At 38.4% G+C, this 18,714-nt stretch overlaps 2 protein-coding genes across 2 annotated transcripts; one reads left to right on the top strand and one right to left on the bottom strand.

Moving 5' to 3' along the window:
* The first annotated feature begins 2,160 nt into the window (after positions 1–2,160).
* On the top strand, positions 2,161–5,797 carry zc4h2 (zinc finger, C4H2 domain containing). The gene is made up of 5 exons (XM_053484849.1): positions 2,161–2,340; positions 2,776–2,947; positions 4,053–4,225; positions 4,342–4,501; positions 5,002–5,797. Exons 1-5 carry the CDS (start codon positions 2,288–2,290, stop codon positions 5,113–5,115), a joined length of 672 nt encoding a protein of 223 aa, XP_053340824.1. The 5' UTR covers positions 2,161–2,287; the 3' UTR covers positions 5,116–5,797.
* Positions 5,798–8,633: 2,836 nt separating this feature from the next.
* Positions 8,634–10,526, bottom strand: shisa2a (shisa family member 2a). Its single transcript, XM_053484762.1, has 2 exons — positions 10,247–10,526; positions 8,634–9,064 (listed from the first exon to the last, which is right to left on the bottom strand). Exons 1-2 carry the CDS (start codon positions 10,524–10,526, stop codon positions 8,634–8,636), a joined length of 711 nt encoding a protein of 236 aa, XP_053340737.1.
* Between the last annotated feature and the right edge of the window lie 8,188 nt (positions 10,527–18,714).

Raw genomic sequence — 18,714 nt, 5'->3', positions numbered from 1 at the left:
TAACTACAAAAAAACACAATATAAAACATAAATAAAAATAATAACAATAAACAACAAAAAAAACAATAATAATACAAAAAATCAGATAAATAATTAAAATTCATAAATTAATAAAAATAATAAACTATGCAAAAAAATCCTAAATACTACCAGGAATAAAAAAAACGTTTATACAATTAAACATAAATATAAATAGAAAACATACATAAAGAAAAACATCAAACTACACAAAACAACAATAAAATCATTAATAAACAAAAAACAACTAAGACTGAAAAAATAAAACTGAAGTCATAACTCATAAATACAATAATAGATAAGCAAATAATAAATACATTAATAAACAAATAAAAAGCAAACTACACAAAACAACAAAGCTTAAGTAAAACATGCAGATTTTTTTATGCAGCACATTATGAGAAAACACTTTTTTCACATAATTGTGAAAACACTTCTCAGATTTTTTTCTAAATATACAGTATATTAAATAATTAATTTTGAGAAAAAAATACTACCAGATAGTTAGATGGATAGAAATAGGTGCAGATCATTCTTAAAGAAGCAAATTAAACTAAAATAAAATATAATTAGCTAGTACAGAGGTAACTTTTGGCATCAGCCTTCATTACTTATTTGTTTGTTTATTGTCAAAGCCGATCTGTTATTTAAAAAAAAAAAAAGCTTTAAAAATGCACACACACACACACACACACAAAACAAAAAACTGAAATTTCACAAATAATTTTTTTTTTGGTGTTACACCACTATATAATAGTTCAAGTGGGCTTTATTGTCATTACAACCATATACAGTTAGTACACAGTGAAACGAAACAACGTTCCTCCAGGACCAAGGTGCTACATGCAACATAAACTTACAACATAAATTAACAGAGACACTAAACTAGCTAACCAAGAGGCCTAGTTAACTGGCTAGCAGAGACAGGACAGAGAGATCTAACATAAATTACAACATAAATTAACAAAAACTAACTAGCTAAGTAACATTTTTACAGACAACATAAAGTGCACGTGCAAATGTGCAAACAAGAGCAACAACAAAGTGACAGTGCGCAACCACGACATAACAGAACATAAAATATGGTGTTGAGGTAATATTGCTTTCCATTGGATTGGTGGATAAATATTAGGAAATTATCCCAAATAAACCCAATTAATAGCAAGATTTTAAATTTACTGTCATTTTACAATAAGTTGTCCTTCTTTAGTGGTCAGTTTTTAGTTAGTTTTTGTTAATTTATGTTAGGTCTCTCTGTCCTGTCTCTGCTAGCCAGCTAACTAGGCCTCTTGGTTAGCTAGTTTAGTGTCTATGTTAATTTATGTTGTAAATTTATGTTGCATGTAGCACCTTGGTCCTGGAGGAACGTTGTTTCGTTTCACTGTGTACTAACTGTATATGGTTGTAATGACAATAAAGCCGACTTGAACTTGAACTTGAGACAAATACACTCCCTGTTCGGTAATCGGAGAGTGAATCACAGATGAGAAATGGAAAAAGTAGATCAAAGGATAAAGATGAAGTTTTGTCTTAAAACCACTCCAGCGTGTTAAAATTCACTTATACCACTTCAGCGCTGTTATTTCAGCCAAAGTGAAAATATGAACTAATCCCAGTAAAAATATTCACTTTATCTTTTCTAATTAATATCTATTGGTGCAGGTGTTTGTTTACATTGAGACAGTAGCGCATTAGTAGATTATTTTACAGTAGATTATTAAATCCCACACATAACTGTTCATAACATCACTTTTACTCCACATTTAGATTCACTGATGGTGCAGATTAAACTTCAGACAGAGATCTGAGGACTGCAGGAGATTCAGTAAAGTCTAGACAGACAGTTTTGTGTGATGATGTGACAGAATCTGACTGGACAGACAGACAGATTTTTTTTTTTCCTGAGACAGGTTTCTGCTCCTCCAGTGTATGAAACATAAAGATATAATTTACAGAGCGATTTCTGACATAATATACAGTTAAAACCTTTTATTTCTATTGATAATTGAGCGATTCTTCGTTTTAATGTTACTGTCTCTTTAAAAACAAAGTGTCGCTCAAAAAAAGAACTCACACTCACATCCGCTTCCGGGTTCGCACGGCATCATGGGATACTGAGTCTGTTCCTGTAGTCCTCAGCGGTTCAGCGTCGGCGCTCGCTCTGCTCTGTACAAGCTCACGCGCTTCAGATCTGTCCCGGAAATAATAACAACAATCATCGATATAATAATAAATAATAATAATAATAATAATAATAAAGGTAGGGGAGATGGCGGCTGAGCAGGAGGTGATGATCAAGCTGGAGAGCATTAAAGAGATCCGGTGAGTGCAGTGCGGGGTGAAGGGCTAGCGGCTAGCTTTAGCTTTAGCTATTGTTATGAGTTCCACATCTGGCTCGAGCAGCTGGATCACATCCGCTATAAAATCAAACCCGTATCGGCTTCACGCGCTTGTCTGTGTTCATTATTAATGAGAGTGAGATACACCTGAGCTCCTGGGGTTTATTACTGATTAGTAATTATGTTTATTAAGAGTTAATTACGGGTGTGGGGGGGGGGGAGGGGGTGCGTTATGGTTTCCATAGCAACAGCTCGTTATGGAAGGAGTCTCCAGTTCCAGAGTGGATTTATTTTTTATTTATTTATTTGCTTTTTGGTTCTTAGCAAAAGACGGGTGCACAAACTTTTGCACACGGTTGCAAAAAGACAGCTAGGTGTACTAAATGTGCTCTGTGTGTGTGTGTTTGTGCGAGCGCAGTAATAAGACGGTGCAGATGGAGAGGCTGAAGGCGCGTCTCCGCTCTGAGTTCTCCACGCTGGAGAGCGAGGAGAAACACCTGCGCGAGTACAAACAGGAAATGGAGCTGCTGCTGCAGGAGAAGATGGCGCACGTCGAGGAGCTCCGCCTCATCCACTCCGACATCAACGTGGTACACAAACGTGTGCACACACACACACACACACACACAAAACTAAAATGCAGGAGAAGAGAATAAGAATTTCTTGTCTACACTGCTGATGGAATTCCAGATGAATCCGGAATTCCCAGAGTGTGTGTTGGCATCCGTGACCATGACAGTCACTAGTCTCTCGTCGAGACGTTCTGATACACATTGTTAAAACTGTAATATTCTGTCATTCCTAAAACTGTAGTGCGGAATTTCCTAAATGTGTAAAAAAAAAAAAAAAAAAAAAAGTAGGAAAATTTTGGAATCTCCTGAATCCTTTTTTTTTTTTTACCTGGAAAACTGTAGATATTTTAAAGTCTAATCAAATCAAATAGGTTTTTATTGTCATTTCAACCAAATACAGTCTAGTACACAGTGACACGAAACAAAACGAAGCAAACAAAGGTAATGCAGAGCTTCCTAATGCACCTTACAGTTCAATATCTTTTATGAATTTTTTTTGTGTGTGTGTTAACAAAAGCGAATGTGTTCATTAAAGTCTGTTGGAAAAATACATGGAATCTGGAGAATATTCTGGAAATCATCTGGAACTCTTTTTGTTTAAGCTCTTTTTGTCGCTTTCCAGACAGCGGTCACTTGTTCCTGATGCTGTTGAGCCTCGTTATCTTTCTGACCTCATTTCTACTTGTTAAAAAAATAAGAATTAAGATGTCTGTTCTTATTTAAGATTTGGAATTGTAGTAAAATTCCAGAAGCACTTTTGGAAAGGGATAGATAATACGTTATAATTCCACTGTAATAATACAAACTCAAGTCAACAAGATTCCTGTTGCACATCACATTTTTATGTTTGGAAATATCTTAAAAATCTGGAAATTTTTAACAAGTCTGGACAGCGGTCACGTGTTCCTGATGCTGTTGAGTTAAAAACAATCTGGGAAAATGTTAACAAGTTGGGGGGAAAAAGTCTGGAATTCTGGAAATATCTGGAATTCTCAGTTTTGAGAGGAAACAGTGAGTAATGCAATAGTGTGGTGTGGTGTTTAAGGTGTGTACCATGTGAAATGTCATCCCATGAACGGGTGCAGTATGTAACTGTGTGTGTGTGTGTGTGTGTGTGTGTCAGATGGAGAACACCATCAAGCAGTCGGAGTGTGATCTGAGCAAGCTGCTGGAGTCGACTCGGAGGCTGCATGAGGAGTACAAACCGCTGAAGGATCACATCGACACGCTGAGAGCCGCGCTCGGCCTGCGGAGACTTCCGGAACTCAGCCGCGAGGAGGAGCGGCTGTCCCTCGAGTCAGTCTCTCTCTCACACACACACGCGCAGTATAAACCTTACACATATTAGCTTTGCTTAACAGCACCGTTGTGTGTGTGTGTGTGTGTGTGTGTGTGTGTGTGTGTGTGTGTAGTTACTTTGAGAAGCAGAAAGCCGAGTGGCAGACGGAACATCCCGATCCTCCAATCCCAGAATCCTTAGCGGCGGCGACAGCCCAACAGCTTCATGCGGTGAGGAAACAAGACTCACGGCAACCGGCAACCGCGTTCCGACAGCAACCGCCACCCATGAAGGTACGACTTCATGTAACGCACACAGTTACACTTTTTTTTTTCTGTAGCGCCGAGCTAACATGGTCAAAAGCTTAAATTTTCTTTCTGACAGGAACATCTGATAGTTCAAGTCGTATTCATTTTTATGAGATGTTAATTTTATAATTCTGTAATAAAGTTACAAAAGAGAATATTAGAATAGACTGCCGAGGATGCTGCTCTGTAATGATCTCTGCCCGCTGAACTTCAAGTGCGCCCTCTTGTGGTGAGCAGCTTAAAAGACATGTGAGAGGTACTGGGAAACATTATGCTAAACAAACATTATCTGTAAAAAAAAATACAGTTAAATTCTTAACAACGTTTTATCGATTCAATATTTATTAGGTTCCTAGTTTTCCCGGGAGTCACGGGGAGGGGGGAGGGGTTTAGCCGAGCTCTGGTCTCGTGTCTCACAGTGTGTATCTCTACAGCTTCTGCTTCTAATTCATGATTAATATGTGCATGCGTGTGTGTGTGTGTAGGCGTGTCTGTCGTGTCATCAGCAGATCCACCGGAACGCCCCGATCTGCCCCCTGTGTAAAGCCAAAAGCCGCTCACGCAACCCCAAGAAGCCCAAGAGGAAACCCGACGAGTAACACACACACACACACACTCACGCACACATACACACACTCACGCATACACTCACTCACACACACACACACACACACAAAACACTACTATCATATAAGGTATTAAAGAAGACGGTGTTGTGGGATGTGGAAACGGAGCGGCGCGGTGCAGGAGTGTAAATAGTTTAATAATAACACTAACGTTACACACTAACGTCACACACTCGTCCTCTTGTTTCTCCTCTTTCTGTGTTTCATCATTTCACTTTTAGTTTTCTGTTGGACTTTTAGTTTTACTTGGATTACTAAAATTAAATTATTTTTTAAAAAAGTTTGTGTTGTAGTTAAAAACTCCCTCCTGTGGTGTGTGTTCTGAGTTGTGCGTGTGTGTGTGTGTGTGTGTGTGTGCTGGTGATGTTTTTTTACTGCTAATGAAGGATTTTTTTTTTCTATTTTTTTAAGTTTTTTTGTAGTATTAATAAGGGTTATGTTTATGTGTTAGTTTCTTCCTTGTGAATAAATGTTTATAATGTATTTCTCTAATGGCTGAATTAATAATATTTTTTATTTCATGTTTTAAATGTAAGTTTTTTTTTTATCTAAGTATTCTTTTTTTCAGTATTTGAATATGGATGTATTTTTTCTCTCCTCACTTCCTGACTTGTTTTCAGAACACGTGTAAGATTAAAAGCTCTTTTAAAGCTTTTTTTTCTGTGTAAATGTGCTTTAAATGAATGATTTTTCTTTTCCTTTTTTGGTTCTACTATTGTACACGGTTGTCTCTCCTCTTCAAAGCATTAGCATTAGCTAAAATTAGCATTTTAAAAAAATCCCTTTTTCTTTTCCCTTGCTTTTCATTTAACGTCTTAATAGAAATTTCTAAATGTGTTTTCTGTGGTTTGTCTTTATTTCTTTATCAAGTAGTTTAAGTCGGTTTTTATTGTCATTTCAACCATGAACAGTGAAACAACACCACGTTCCTCCGGGACCGAGGTGCTACATACAACATCAATTAACAACATAAATTACACAACTCGCTAAGACACTTAACTTAATTAGCTGACTAGTTATAACAAAAAAGTTAACACCATAAACTAACAAAACGCTACAGGAAACTATACAGGAGGACAAAGTGTGTGTACAAGCGAGCAACAACTAGCAGTTGAGGGTTAAGGGCCGTGCTCAAGGGCCCAACAGTGGCAACTCGGTGGTTGTGGGGTTTGAACCTGGGATCTTCTAAACCGTAGTCCAATGCCTTAACCACTGAGCTACCCCAAAAAGTTTCATCCTATTTAACAATTCTGGTGATTTAATAACTTACAGGGTGGGTGAAAGGTAACTAGGCTTTGGAAGTTGGTAATGAAGTCCATATTTCTAATACAAACTTGAAACAAAGTTGTAAAAAGAAAATAAAGGAAAATAAATCACCCGGATCGATGGAGCCCATTTATGAGGTCGTCTCAGCCAATATCCTGGAAAATGCCGTTCTAACCAATTAATATTATCCACTTACTTTTAATCCACCTAGTTTATATTATATTTGACCTGTTCGGACTACATTTTTTAAAACAAATTGCTATAAAACAAAGTAAAAAAAAAGTGCTGTGCTGTATAGTGTGTCACATAGGACTTTTGATCCTAACATTGAACAGGAAAAATGTCATATGACATCTGTTAAAATGTGTTTCATGTGTTTCAATTTGTGTTTTATCCCCAAAAATGTTCCTTAAAGGATAAATGAGCTCGGATCTTATTGGATTAAAAAAAAAGTTCATGTAAATCTCTGTTTTAAGTTGAGATAAGTTTTCACTTCTCCCTCTTTACACTGTGTGTGTGTGTGTGTGTGTCCTGATCACTTTTGGAGACTGGAAATACATTTAAAAAAATATTTGAAATAAAATGTATTTTAAAGATCAATCAAAAATCCCCAAACTTCAAACAAGCAAAATGGCTGACATTTTAAAAAGAAGCTTAAATATCTAATACAATAGTTTACCAAAAAATAAATGATAAAATATAAACATTTATGTATATAAAACATACACTAAATTACTTTCTTAAATTAAACAAAACACTGAAACCATCCTTATATAATGCCTTATGATTAAAAATAAAATAACAATTAATTAATAAAACAACTTTTTTATGCATTTTAATTAACAGTAATAAAACAGTATGTGTCCCATATCTTTGTGCGTTATTAATCAAAACACACTGTACATATGTACAACACATATAACACACACACCTCTAAAGTGTTTAATATTTTAATAAATGTTCTGGGACTAAATCAGATATCCAGTAAAGTTGTCCTGGCTAAACACACACATCTCAGCTTCGCTAGCTATAAGAGTGTCTGTTATAATACGCAGCTAACAGTTAGTTAAATTAGCAAGTAAAGACGGCTGAGGTGTTCGGTGAGAAAGCGAGCTACAGGTTGCAGCTGCATGACGTCACTTCAGGTGGCGCAGGATTCTTTACGCTACTTTACATGTGAACAGGACGGGGGAGAGCCGTTCGGTTTGCTAATGCACACTTAACGAGCTCCTGCGCATCTTTATAACCACCCGCGGTGCTCGCTAAGTCCTAATCTCTCTCTCTTTATCCACACACACACACACACACACCGTCTCCACCTGGGCTTCGTCTCTCTTAGGCGTGAGAGGAGAATTTCAGTCTATTGTCTTTAAAGTTCTCCTGCTGTGTTTTCACACATGCACACACACACACACACACACACACATTAAAACCACAATGTGTTTGAGAATGTCGCTAACTTTACCTCAGGTCTGTACAAACTGCGTCAAACATCACCACACAATAGTTTTATAAAAATGAAACTTTATTGTTTCTCTCCTTTTTTGGTTTAAATAACAAACTCAAAACAGTGAGTCATTTTACAAAATGTCATTTTACAAAAATGTCTGAGGTAGAACACACTCCTATAAGAAGCAACATTACACAAAACATGGGATGAAGAACGGAGCAGATTAGCTCGAGCTAACCTGCTTTCAAGTCATACTCAGGAATAGACGCAATCGCTAGCTAGCACACGTGACACAATCTAACAGGATTTCCTTGATTATAACCATTACTAGCTGAATTATCATTGCTAATGCTTGCTCGCTAACAAACATGAGCTAATCTGACAGGATTTTTTAACTCTTTACAGCTACACAACATAAAACACAAGCTAAACAGACAGTAACATTTGGTAGCAGCATTAGTAAATTGTGTTCATAAATGTACACAATCTTCACTGTTTCTGCTAGTTAGCTTGACATGCTAATCATAGGATTTCTGAGAGAATTTAAACCACCTATTCCTTATTTATTATGATGTTCATTGTTTACGCTAACTAGCTGACATGAGCTGGCTACTCTGAGGGGATTTATAAGACACATTTAAAGACATTGCAATGTTCTTGATTGTTATCTGGCTAAGTGGGAAGGTGTTGGCTGTGTCCTTTATCACCATGCTAATGCTTTCAGTTAGCCTTTGCATGTTTGTACTTGCTAACAGTTTTTAGTCCTGTGACATCATCAGACGGTGACGGTAGGGTAGACAGAGTCCTGAGGGTAGGGTGTACTATGTCCGTGCCCATGCGCGTCCAGGAATGCCGGTGCGATCAACATGGTGTGCTCCGGTGGAAGCGGATAGTTAGGATAATTAGGGTAAAACTGTGGCGCCCCCTGGTGGAGCGGAGAAACAAACGCAGGTGGAAAAGCACTGTACATGCTGAGATCTGATGGACACGGGCGAGGTGCGTGGAGACCAGGGTTGGGCGTGCATGAAGGGTTGGAGTTTTTAGGCGAAGGGCCTCCAGATTCCAGTAGACTGGCCTGGGTGGGACTGGGCCGGTTGCTGGGTTTTGGCACTGCGCAGTGACAGCAGCAGACGGAGATCATCGCGCCGAGCAAAACGAAGGACAGGAAGGCGCTCACTACGATCACGAAGGGTAGATAAGTGGGAACTGGAGAAATAAAAAGAAAAAACAGACTGTTTATTTTAAATAATAAAAAACATATTTTTAATAAAAAAAATATGATATATAAGATGATAAATAAGATGATAAATAAGTATGTTTTTAAACTGAGCCCAATCTTTATCAGTTCAGATTAAGCTCTAAAAATAAGTCAAACTCAAACACATTTTGGTCCAAACAGAACCTCATCGAATGTGAATGAGTTACAGCTTTTCAACTCTATTACACGAACTGAATGTTTTAAAAAATAATACGTAAACAGATTTTAAAACCCAATGGTTTATTGAAGTAATATTCTCACAGCGCAAAATGAACACAAACAACAAGAAAAGGGAAAATATTTTCAAATAATATTCATAGCTCAAGCTGCACATATATTTATTTATTTATTTAAATAGACCAAAAGGGTGTTTGAGCTTTACTTATTTTTAGAGCTTTGGTTTTAATTTAATTTACTGTTTTTTAGCCGAAAATTTCATGAAAACCTTTTCCCTACATGACTATGTCATGACTTAATCCACACTTGTTAATTAAAGCCTATTAATCATTGATCTAAATGCCAAAATAAGCTTATTGATACATTTATTACATATTATAACATTCATTATATACGATTATAAAAATTTGAAATTGATTTAGAAATAAATGTTAAATGAGAAATCAACATGTTTTAAATGCCTCAAATTGAACGCAAAAAAAATAAAATTAAACTTCTAATAATATAAACAAATAAAACCCTGATTAATGTGGAGAAGATGTAAAAATTTAACTAACTCCTGAAAATATTAACCTTTATTTATTGTTCGGGCTCATTTAAACTATTTTGACTTTTGACAGCAGAACTAAACCATAAGTTACATAATTTTCCCAATAATGTTATGACTTTTTTTTCTAGTGACCCAGAAACAATCAATTTGTTCATAACAGTGCAACAATCTTAATCTGGCCATGAAGCACTAATAAAATCATTAAACGTTAATATTGCATTTATTAATTACTGTTAATATATATAATAAATGCTATATAAATGTGTTGGTCAAAACGTGATATAGAGACTAATGATGAAGGGGAAATAAGTGCAGGTCCGAAACCACCCAGTCCAGACTGTAATAATGAACAGAATTTAAGGGTTAATTAGAGTCATTAAATGTAATTAATTAATGGACTCACGGCTCGGAGGGACGTCTCGCGCTGCCTCGGTGTAGAAGTCGAACTCGGCGGTGCACGTGCTCTGGTCGAGGCGCGCGTCCGGTGCGGCGCAGCAGTAGCGCAGTGAGCACGAGCCGCAGCAGTAGCGCGCGCCCTCGCCGTCGTAGCGCTCGGGGCAGCGGAATCCGCGGTGCCGCGCGCCCGCCGCGTCCCTCCACCCGTGGCAGTACTCACCGCCCGCGAGCGCGCGCCGCACCGACACCAGCGCGAGCAGGAGGAGCAGCGCGAGGATCGTCCGCATCGTGTGTCCACACCGATCACTAACACTGACACTGATCACTAACACGAGTAACGTCCCGGTGACTGTACGGAGAACTGAGCCAGAGTCCCGGAGCGCGCGCGTTTTTAAAGCCCCTCATCCAACATCCACCCCCTTAACAACCCCCCCCCCCCCCCCCCACACACACACACACACACACACACACACACACACACTTACGCGCCATCACTATCTCATTCACCCCCCCCCCTCCCCCCGTGTCTCAACCTTATCACTCATCTGCATTCAGAAAGCTGATTTCTACACTTTATTTACACTCCTAATTACTGTGTGTGTGTGTGTGTGTGTGTGTTAATGTGTATGCATGTGTGAAGTGTTTAATTGCTGTTTAGTGTTCAACTGTTAAAAAGTAATAAAGAAAAAAGTTGCTAAAACTCTCTTTTGGGGCAAAGGAAGAGTTTAGAGAAAAGATTTAGAAAGTTCCTTGATGCTTTGTGTGTGTGTGTGTGTGTGTGTGTGTGGTTCAAGAAATAATTCATGCTTGTCTGTGTGTATGTACATTTGTTTACTGATAAACCTAATGGGGGTGATTGCAGATACACTGGGTTGCTAGAACATACACTGGATCGTAGCCGTGTGTCCTGGCATGTGAACATGGATTTTTATTATAGATATTATGTTGGTTATATTAACCATAGTTCATATGAATTAGTTCATGTACATATAATGTGGTTCATATGAACTGGTTCATATACACTAGTAACTGCTATGGAACAATGGTGGCTTAGAAAGAGTTTCGACATAAAAAAAACTATAAAAAGTAGTAAAAAGTAATTAATGAAACTAAGTTGAACTTTTGCAGTTTAAAAAGGAAATAAGTTGCTTAGATTTACTGAACATCTTGCAGAACCAGACACAGTTTAATTTTGCCATAGAATTACAAAAGAACATTGACATTTTCATAATATTAAAATTTTTCGAGATGCAATGTTTATGTATAAATATGCATAACCCAAAATATAGGAGCTGTTTGAAATGAACTAGTATATTTGAACTAATGTACTGTATATGTACATGAACCGATACATATGAGCCATGGTTCATATAAACAACACAACAACAGTAAGTTACACACACACACACACAGCAAGTATGAATTATTTTCTGGAATACACACACACACTCCCATTCTACAGCACCTGCTCTCTCTCTCTCTCTCGCTCTCTCTCTTTCTCTCTCTCTCACACACACACACAGTGACACACGATAATACTAGGTATTAGAGCAAAACACACTGTATATACACGATAACACACTTTAACACAAGTTGTGTGATAGAGCAGGGAACAAACTGCACAAACACACAGTGACACACACTGTTACATACACTATACACTTATGTACTGTGTTAGTGCAGGAAACACACTGCACACACACACACACACACACACATTGATTATACACTGTAACTGTAAGTGTGTTAGAGCAAGAAACACACTTTATACACACACTGCACACACACACACACACACACACACACACACACACACAAACATTCAAATTCAAATTCAAATTCAAAATTAAAATTCAAATTTACAATTCAAATTTACAATACATTGATTACACACTGTAAATGTAAGAGTGTTAAAGCAAGAAACACACTTTATACACACACACACACACACACACACACACACATAGTGTGTTAGAGCAAGAAACACACTGCACAAATTCTAACCTGCAAAACACCACTTAGACACCCATCATTAATGGTATGTCAATGCAACACACACTCCTGCTCTGAGGGCACATGTACAACACATTTGACAGCGTCTGGAGCCAGGAGGAATGTGTGTGTGTCTGTGTGTGTGTTTGCATGTGAGAGGTTAGAGGTTACAGTAAAGGAGACAGCATTGGCCTGCCTCTGTTTCTTTTATCAGTCAGCTGACTGTCGTTGCACATCTGTCAAACACACACACACACACACACACACACACACACACACACTACAGTTATTAAACATTTAAACTTTTAACCATGTGTGTAAAAAAACCTGTCCAATACTATATAGCAGCACTAGTCTAGCGCCTGAGCTCCTGTATGCTAATATAACTGTGTATTAGCTGATTAGATGATTAGCTTTCCTTCTTCAGTAAAACCCGTTTGGCTTTAAAAAAAAAAATTAATCCAGTCTAACCCGAGCCTGATGTCGTTAAGTCTTTCCAGCTGGACACTTAACTCTGACCACATCACTGCATTATTAGCACAGATTAGCTTTAACACAATAGAGCCTTAACTGCCATTGTTTGCAAGCTAGCACATTAGCATGAGGTAAACAAAGAGCGGCTGCTGGGATTAGCATGCTAATTCAGCAACATACTCGAATGATTGACTTTAACTAGCAGCTAAAGGATTAGCGACATGTCTGAGAGACGATGTGGCCTGGAGCGACACTTTACTCACTGTGTGTGTGTGTGTGTGTGTGTGTGAGGGATTTACTCAGCCCAAACCCAGGAGGTGAAGGTATTTGCTTTCTGAATCACCATTTGGTGGAATGTCTGCTAAATCATGAAGTGTGTGTGTGTGTGTGTTTGTGTATGTGAAGCATTTTGTTTTTAGGTATAAACACATTGCTTGGAGTCGTTCACAACTTTTTTGGTGTGTGTGTGTTCGGAATACACTGTATTTATTTCCTCAAAATATCGGCACCCATGGAAGCGGCCGATGCTAACTGTCATTGCAGAGTCTTTCTTCTATAAACGTCTGAGGTAAATGTTGACGTTCAGGATGTTTCTGTGTCACTTTTACCACTTGTGTGTGTTTTCCAGTGTCTGGAACGAAACCATCTTTACAAGCACATGCTAGCTAAGGCATCGATATTTCCCAGTTTCCTAGCAACAGTGTTCTCTCAGCCTCAGTCTATTGAACGCTGAGTGTATTATGGAGATATGACCCAGGGAATCAGATAATCATTTAAACTGATTCAGTTAAACGATTTATTGAGCTTTGTGCTGATCAAATATAATTCAGACTCATACTTATTTGTAATTTAAGTTTAATTCCTGTACGCAAACATACAGAACAACGCTGAGATATGTTTAAGCTAAAGCGAGTTCTGTTAGCATCAGAAAGGTTGTTTTAAAAAAAAAAATTTAAACCAAAAAGATTCTGATTTAGCCACAGTAGCTAAGTTAAACACACTCCGGCTAACAGTATCTATTTGACTCTTGTGGTTAGTCAGGTTAGCTAAGAAGCCCGCTGTGGTTGGCTATAAGCAAAGCTAAGCACTAGCATGCTAGCTAACCTGCATCTATGTTGTGTAGTAAAACCCTTTAGCTAGCATGCTAGCAAGTGATATCCCTCACACCAGCCTCGAAACTTTCCTTTATCCAGTTTTTACAATTTTTCTTAACTACTTAAAATATATATTTTTTTGACAAAACCTCATGATTTATTTATATAATGACGCTTGTTGTCATGGCGATGAAATTCTGCCCCTGCGGTTAGATCTGGATTCCAGATCAGCAGGTTTTTGGTAGAGAAAACGGACTCTTTAGTGTTTCGTAAACATGTCTGGATTCCTCTTTAACCTCTTTAACCCCCGCACCCCCCCAACACACACACACACACACACACACACACACTCCTGTGGGTGGGCCCATCAGATTTGCCTAATTGCCTGGGAGGACCCCTATCGCTCCAACCATTGTTATAGTAACGACCTCCCGACCCTCTGGCCGTGCTGTCTGATAATGGAGCACGTTAGAGCTGGAGTCACACACACACACACACACACACCCACTAACACACACAGGTTTGTCAGGGAAAACATATACAGAGCTATTCCTAATGTTTATTTATTTGTGCTGTGCGCACGAGATACAATCGTGGTCGCAATAAAAAAAGCAGAAATTATAAAATTACACAGTTTATTAGCTTTTAGTGGTCACATGATTGGCATAATTTTTTAAAGATCTTTCCAATTGTAATCCTTTTCTTTTAGCTCTTAAGGTAAAGTACATGGTTTTGTTTGTTTGTGAGAAAATACCTCAAGGGATTCTGTAATAATGCCATTTCAAGTTGTTTATATTGTTTTTGTAATGATTAGTTTAAAAAATCCTTAATATGGTGCTCATCTTGCTAGAAGAAAGAAAAAAAAAGAAATCGCTCTGTCTGAAAAACATTAAGTATCATTAGACATGTCAGTACTCTGGGTTTTATTCATTTTCCTTATTTATTTCACAATGGGGAGTCAACGATCAGCGAAGGAAACATTTGCTGTTTTTAAGAAAGATTGGACTGGAAACTCGGCCTTAAAGGACAGGGAAGCTGAGGAGAGAAAGAGAGAGAGAGAGAGAGAGAGAGAGAGAGAGATCTATAGGTGGCGGTAATGCAACTTACAGAACTTTAACTAAATTCTAAATGGTACAGAGAGGAAATGTGTCGAGAAGAAAAAGTCTGTGGAAGTACCTGCTGAAGAAGACGATAAGTACATACAGAGCAAGACAAGACGAGATCAGGGAAGAAAGCATTAGATGTTTTTAAGGAAGGCTGGTTTGGAAAATTGGCTTTAAGGGGGTCGGGAAGGTGAGGAACAGTGAGACCTACAGTAATGCAACCTACTGGATTCCAAACAACAGAAAAAAATAAGTAGACTAACACTGCATTCAGCATTCAGCACCGCCTGATATATATATATATATATATAGTGTTGGGTAAGTTACTCAAAAAAAGTAATCTATTACTATTACAAATTATCAATTACTACTTAAAAATTATATTTTAATTACATTACTGATTCAGATTACAATTTATATTACTTTTAAGTTACTTTGCCGATTATTATCATCCATGCTGAACAGATGGGCAGCACCTTGTTGCTCCTCGCTCACTCCGTAGGCTCGCTATGTAGTTCGGGGTGAGCTTTTTCAATGTTAAAAATCCTCCCCCTTTCCCCATGCTTCCTTCTTTAACCTTTCTTCTTTTCTGCTTTTTTAAATAAAATGATCCCGATTTCCGTAAGACCTCACCTTGTGTCTGTGGTGCCAGTGAACAGTGAACCCGTTACAACAGCTAATGTAAAACTACAAGCTCCCTGGCGATTGGTGAAAGCGCATGCTCGTTAACTGATGCTGCTGCGCAAAACGTGATTTGTAAATGCATTTAGATTTAATTTTAAACAAATTTGTAATGCTAGTAACGTAATGTTATTGACATTGGTAACTGTAATCAAATTTCATGCATTTAAAATGTAATGCATTACATTACTGCATTATGCAACTATATATATATATATATATATATATATACAGTAGTTCTCAGAGTGATCTGATTAGACGAGAGGCGTTCAACGAAGGATGATAACAGCAATGGGACATTTAACTACTGTATATGTATGTAGGTGTTCTACAGTGAATAATTACACTAAAATAAGCATGGATGAAAGTAGGTCTGTACAGTTTGCAGTACTGAGGTTAAGCAGCTGCCTGCCAAAACCCACATTCACAACAAAGTTATTCTCCTTCTGGTTTATTAACAAGTAAAAGTAGTTTTAAACTTTCATGGGTACTATGTAGCCAAGAGGTGAGGAGAAAAAAAAAACAGGAAAATATAAAGTAAATCTCTCACTTTTACCCCAGTTAATTACACTCACTATCGGTCGCCAAACCCACACACTCAAAGTTGTGCTGTTGTACTGAAAATGAGTACAGTGATTTCTTCAGTACCCTACGACTGCATTCAGTACAAGAGCACGACCTTGAGTATGTTATCCCACAATTCCAACCATTACAGATATTATTCATATAATAATCCACAAAACTAATGAGAAATGGCGAGATCTCTTTGCGTAGAAATCAAAATGGCTTCCGGGTGTAGTTACTTGTTTGAGAAACATAGCACAAGTAAATATTATACACTATAATGTGTTAGGGATATTGTGAGAGACTTAGTGGATGTCTGACATACAGTGTTTGTTTTACTTCAGACATTTTTGGGACAGGGAGGTAATTGTATTGGGGTGATAGACACACCTCATTTTGTGTTTTCCATGTAATTGTCTCATTCTGTACAGGTGTGCAATCCCAAAAGACAACCTTTTTTAATGTGGCATCAATTTCAACATTCTGTGGATATAAAAAGCAGGTATTGTCAGTAAGTCATTCCAAGTTCATTGTTCAAACAGCCATGAACACACAACGTCACTCAATGGACGAGCGGCGCCACCTGGCCATGGCGCGCCTTCGGGTCAGTGGCAGGCAGTCAGATGTTGCTTGTGAACTTGGTGTGTCTCATTCTTTCTTATTGAACTGAATTACTCACGACTCGGACGTCCATGAATTCTTTGTCTTTTCGTTTATTTTTTAACATCAAACGTTCAACATTTCTTACAGTTTTCTTGCATAAATCCACTAGGGTTACAACAACTTATTTGCTGTATCTTATTACGGGTTTTTGATTACGGTCAAAAGCTTGTGTTCTTCACAACGTCCGTATCCTAATAACTTCTACCGTGCGTAATAGACATCCAACTATGCAATTATGGAATGACTTCACAGAACAACTTACGATTAACATAAATGAATGCTTAACCAATAAACTTTAAATAAACGCAACAACAGAATCCTAAGAATGAAATATGGCTCTTACACAAAATGTTATCAGCAGACTTGCATCAAGACACAGAAATACTGGCAGAGTTCATGACAGACCCAGGAGTGAAGCCCCACTAGTGACTGACAGCAACGATGACCAGTACCTAAGGACCCATGCACTCAGACATCGTTATGCAACTGCCGCACAGCTGCAGGCCTATTTACGAGATGCGAGGGGTACTAGGGTTTCCAGACAAAACATTCTCAACCGACTCCACCGCTTTGGCTCGAATGCCAGACGACAATTGCAGGTGACTCCACTGACACCAAGACACAAGACCATGTGTCCTGGACAATGCAGCAGTGGTCTACCGTCCTGTCCACAGAAATGATTGTCGTCAGCGTTGCTGGAGAAGGCAAGGTGAGCGATATGCTGAGGTCAACATGGTCCCCATGGTTTGCTTTGGTGGAGGAGGTGCAACAGTCTGGCCAGGCATCACCAGTCAGCGCAAAACAGATTTGGTTATTGTACATGGCTCAGTCACTGCACGTTCTTACCTCAGAGACATCATAGAACCCATCAATATACTTCAATTCCGCCAGCACACCCCCAACTTTCTGTTCATGGATGATGATTTACATTTACATTTAGGCATTTGGCAGACGCTCTTATCCAGAGCGACTTACATTTTTATCTCATTACACATCTGAGCAGTTGAGGGTTAAGGGCCGCGCTCAAGGGCCCAACAATGGCAACTTGGTGGTTGTGGGGTTTGAACCTGGGATCTTCCGAACTGTAGTCCAATGCCTTAACCACTGAGCTACCCCTGTTGGAGTGTCTCATATGATACAGCCATCAGTGTCCCCTGACCTGAACCCCATAGAGCACGTCTGGGACCAGTTGAAGCAGAGACAGGATGATCGTACCCCACCCCCACGTGCCCTGGCAGAACTGGAATGCATTGCCTCAGAACAACATCATGAGGCTAGTGCGGAGCTGAGACGTCACTGTCAAGCTGTCACTGCGGCAAATGGTGGAAACAGCCGCTACTGACATTGTCAATTTTTGTTATTTGGGGCTATCCCTGTTATTGTCTACATTTTTGGGGTAATAAATATTAAACTAATGTTTGAAAATGGTGTTTTTCTTATACATTATAAGTAATATCAAAGGGAACTTTTACTTATTTCATTCAAATTCAGAGCAAATATGTAAAACAATCATGTAAATAACAATATCCCTAACTTATTGTGAGTAATGTATACAAGCATTCATATTCTTTTCTTTCACAACCACAAAATAATAGTTTAGTCTTCGAAACATGAATAATTTAAAAGCTGCCTAATGCAATCGGTGATTTACGTAGATATGTAGTAATTATCGCTTATTAGCCAGATGCTAAAGCTACAAAAACTGTAGGGGGTGTATGAGATTTGGAGTTTCGAGGAAGCAATTTGCACATTTATTGTTTTATTTCATTTATTTAAGGCGATCTGTGTATAGGGCAACGAGTTTTACTCATTGTTTCCGTAGCGGATGATTTTTTAGGGGCGGGTTGCTAGCCCTACGCCCAACCCTTCTCCTTTCTCATCTAGGACCTGGGAACCGGCAACAG

The sequence above is a fragment of the Clarias gariepinus genome, chromosome 24, assembly GCF_024256425.1.
Source record: "Clarias gariepinus isolate MV-2021 ecotype Netherlands chromosome 24, CGAR_prim_01v2, whole genome shotgun sequence".
NCBI lineage: Eukaryota > Metazoa > Chordata > Actinopteri > Siluriformes > Clariidae > Clarias > Clarias gariepinus.
This window is presented reverse-complemented; position numbering and strand designations above follow the sequence as displayed.

What these genes read in the sequence shown, in the direction of transcription:
- shisa2a (XM_053484762.1), bottom strand. Translation starts at nt 10,526, where the DNA reads ATGCGGACGATCCTCGCGCTGCTCCTCCTGCTCGCGCTGGTGTCGGTG. An exon ending in GCGAGACGTCCCTCCGAGCC is followed by an intron (nt 9,065 to 10,246) that starts GTGAGTCCATTA and finishes TTATTTCTCCAG; the next exon opens with TTCCCACTTATCTACCCTTC.
- zc4h2 (XM_053484849.1), top strand. Translation starts at nt 2,288, where the DNA reads ATGGCGGCTGAGCAGGAGGTGATGATCAAGCTGGAGAGCATTAAAGAG. An exon ending in GAGGAGCGGCTGTCCCTCGA is followed by an intron (nt 4,226 to 4,341) that starts GTCAGTCTCTCT and finishes GTGTGTGTGTAG; the next exon opens with TTACTTTGAGAAGCAGAAAG. An exon ending in AGCAACCGCCACCCATGAAG is followed by an intron (nt 4,502 to 5,001) that starts GTACGACTTCAT and finishes GTGTGTGTGTAG; the next exon opens with GCGTGTCTGTCGTGTCATCA.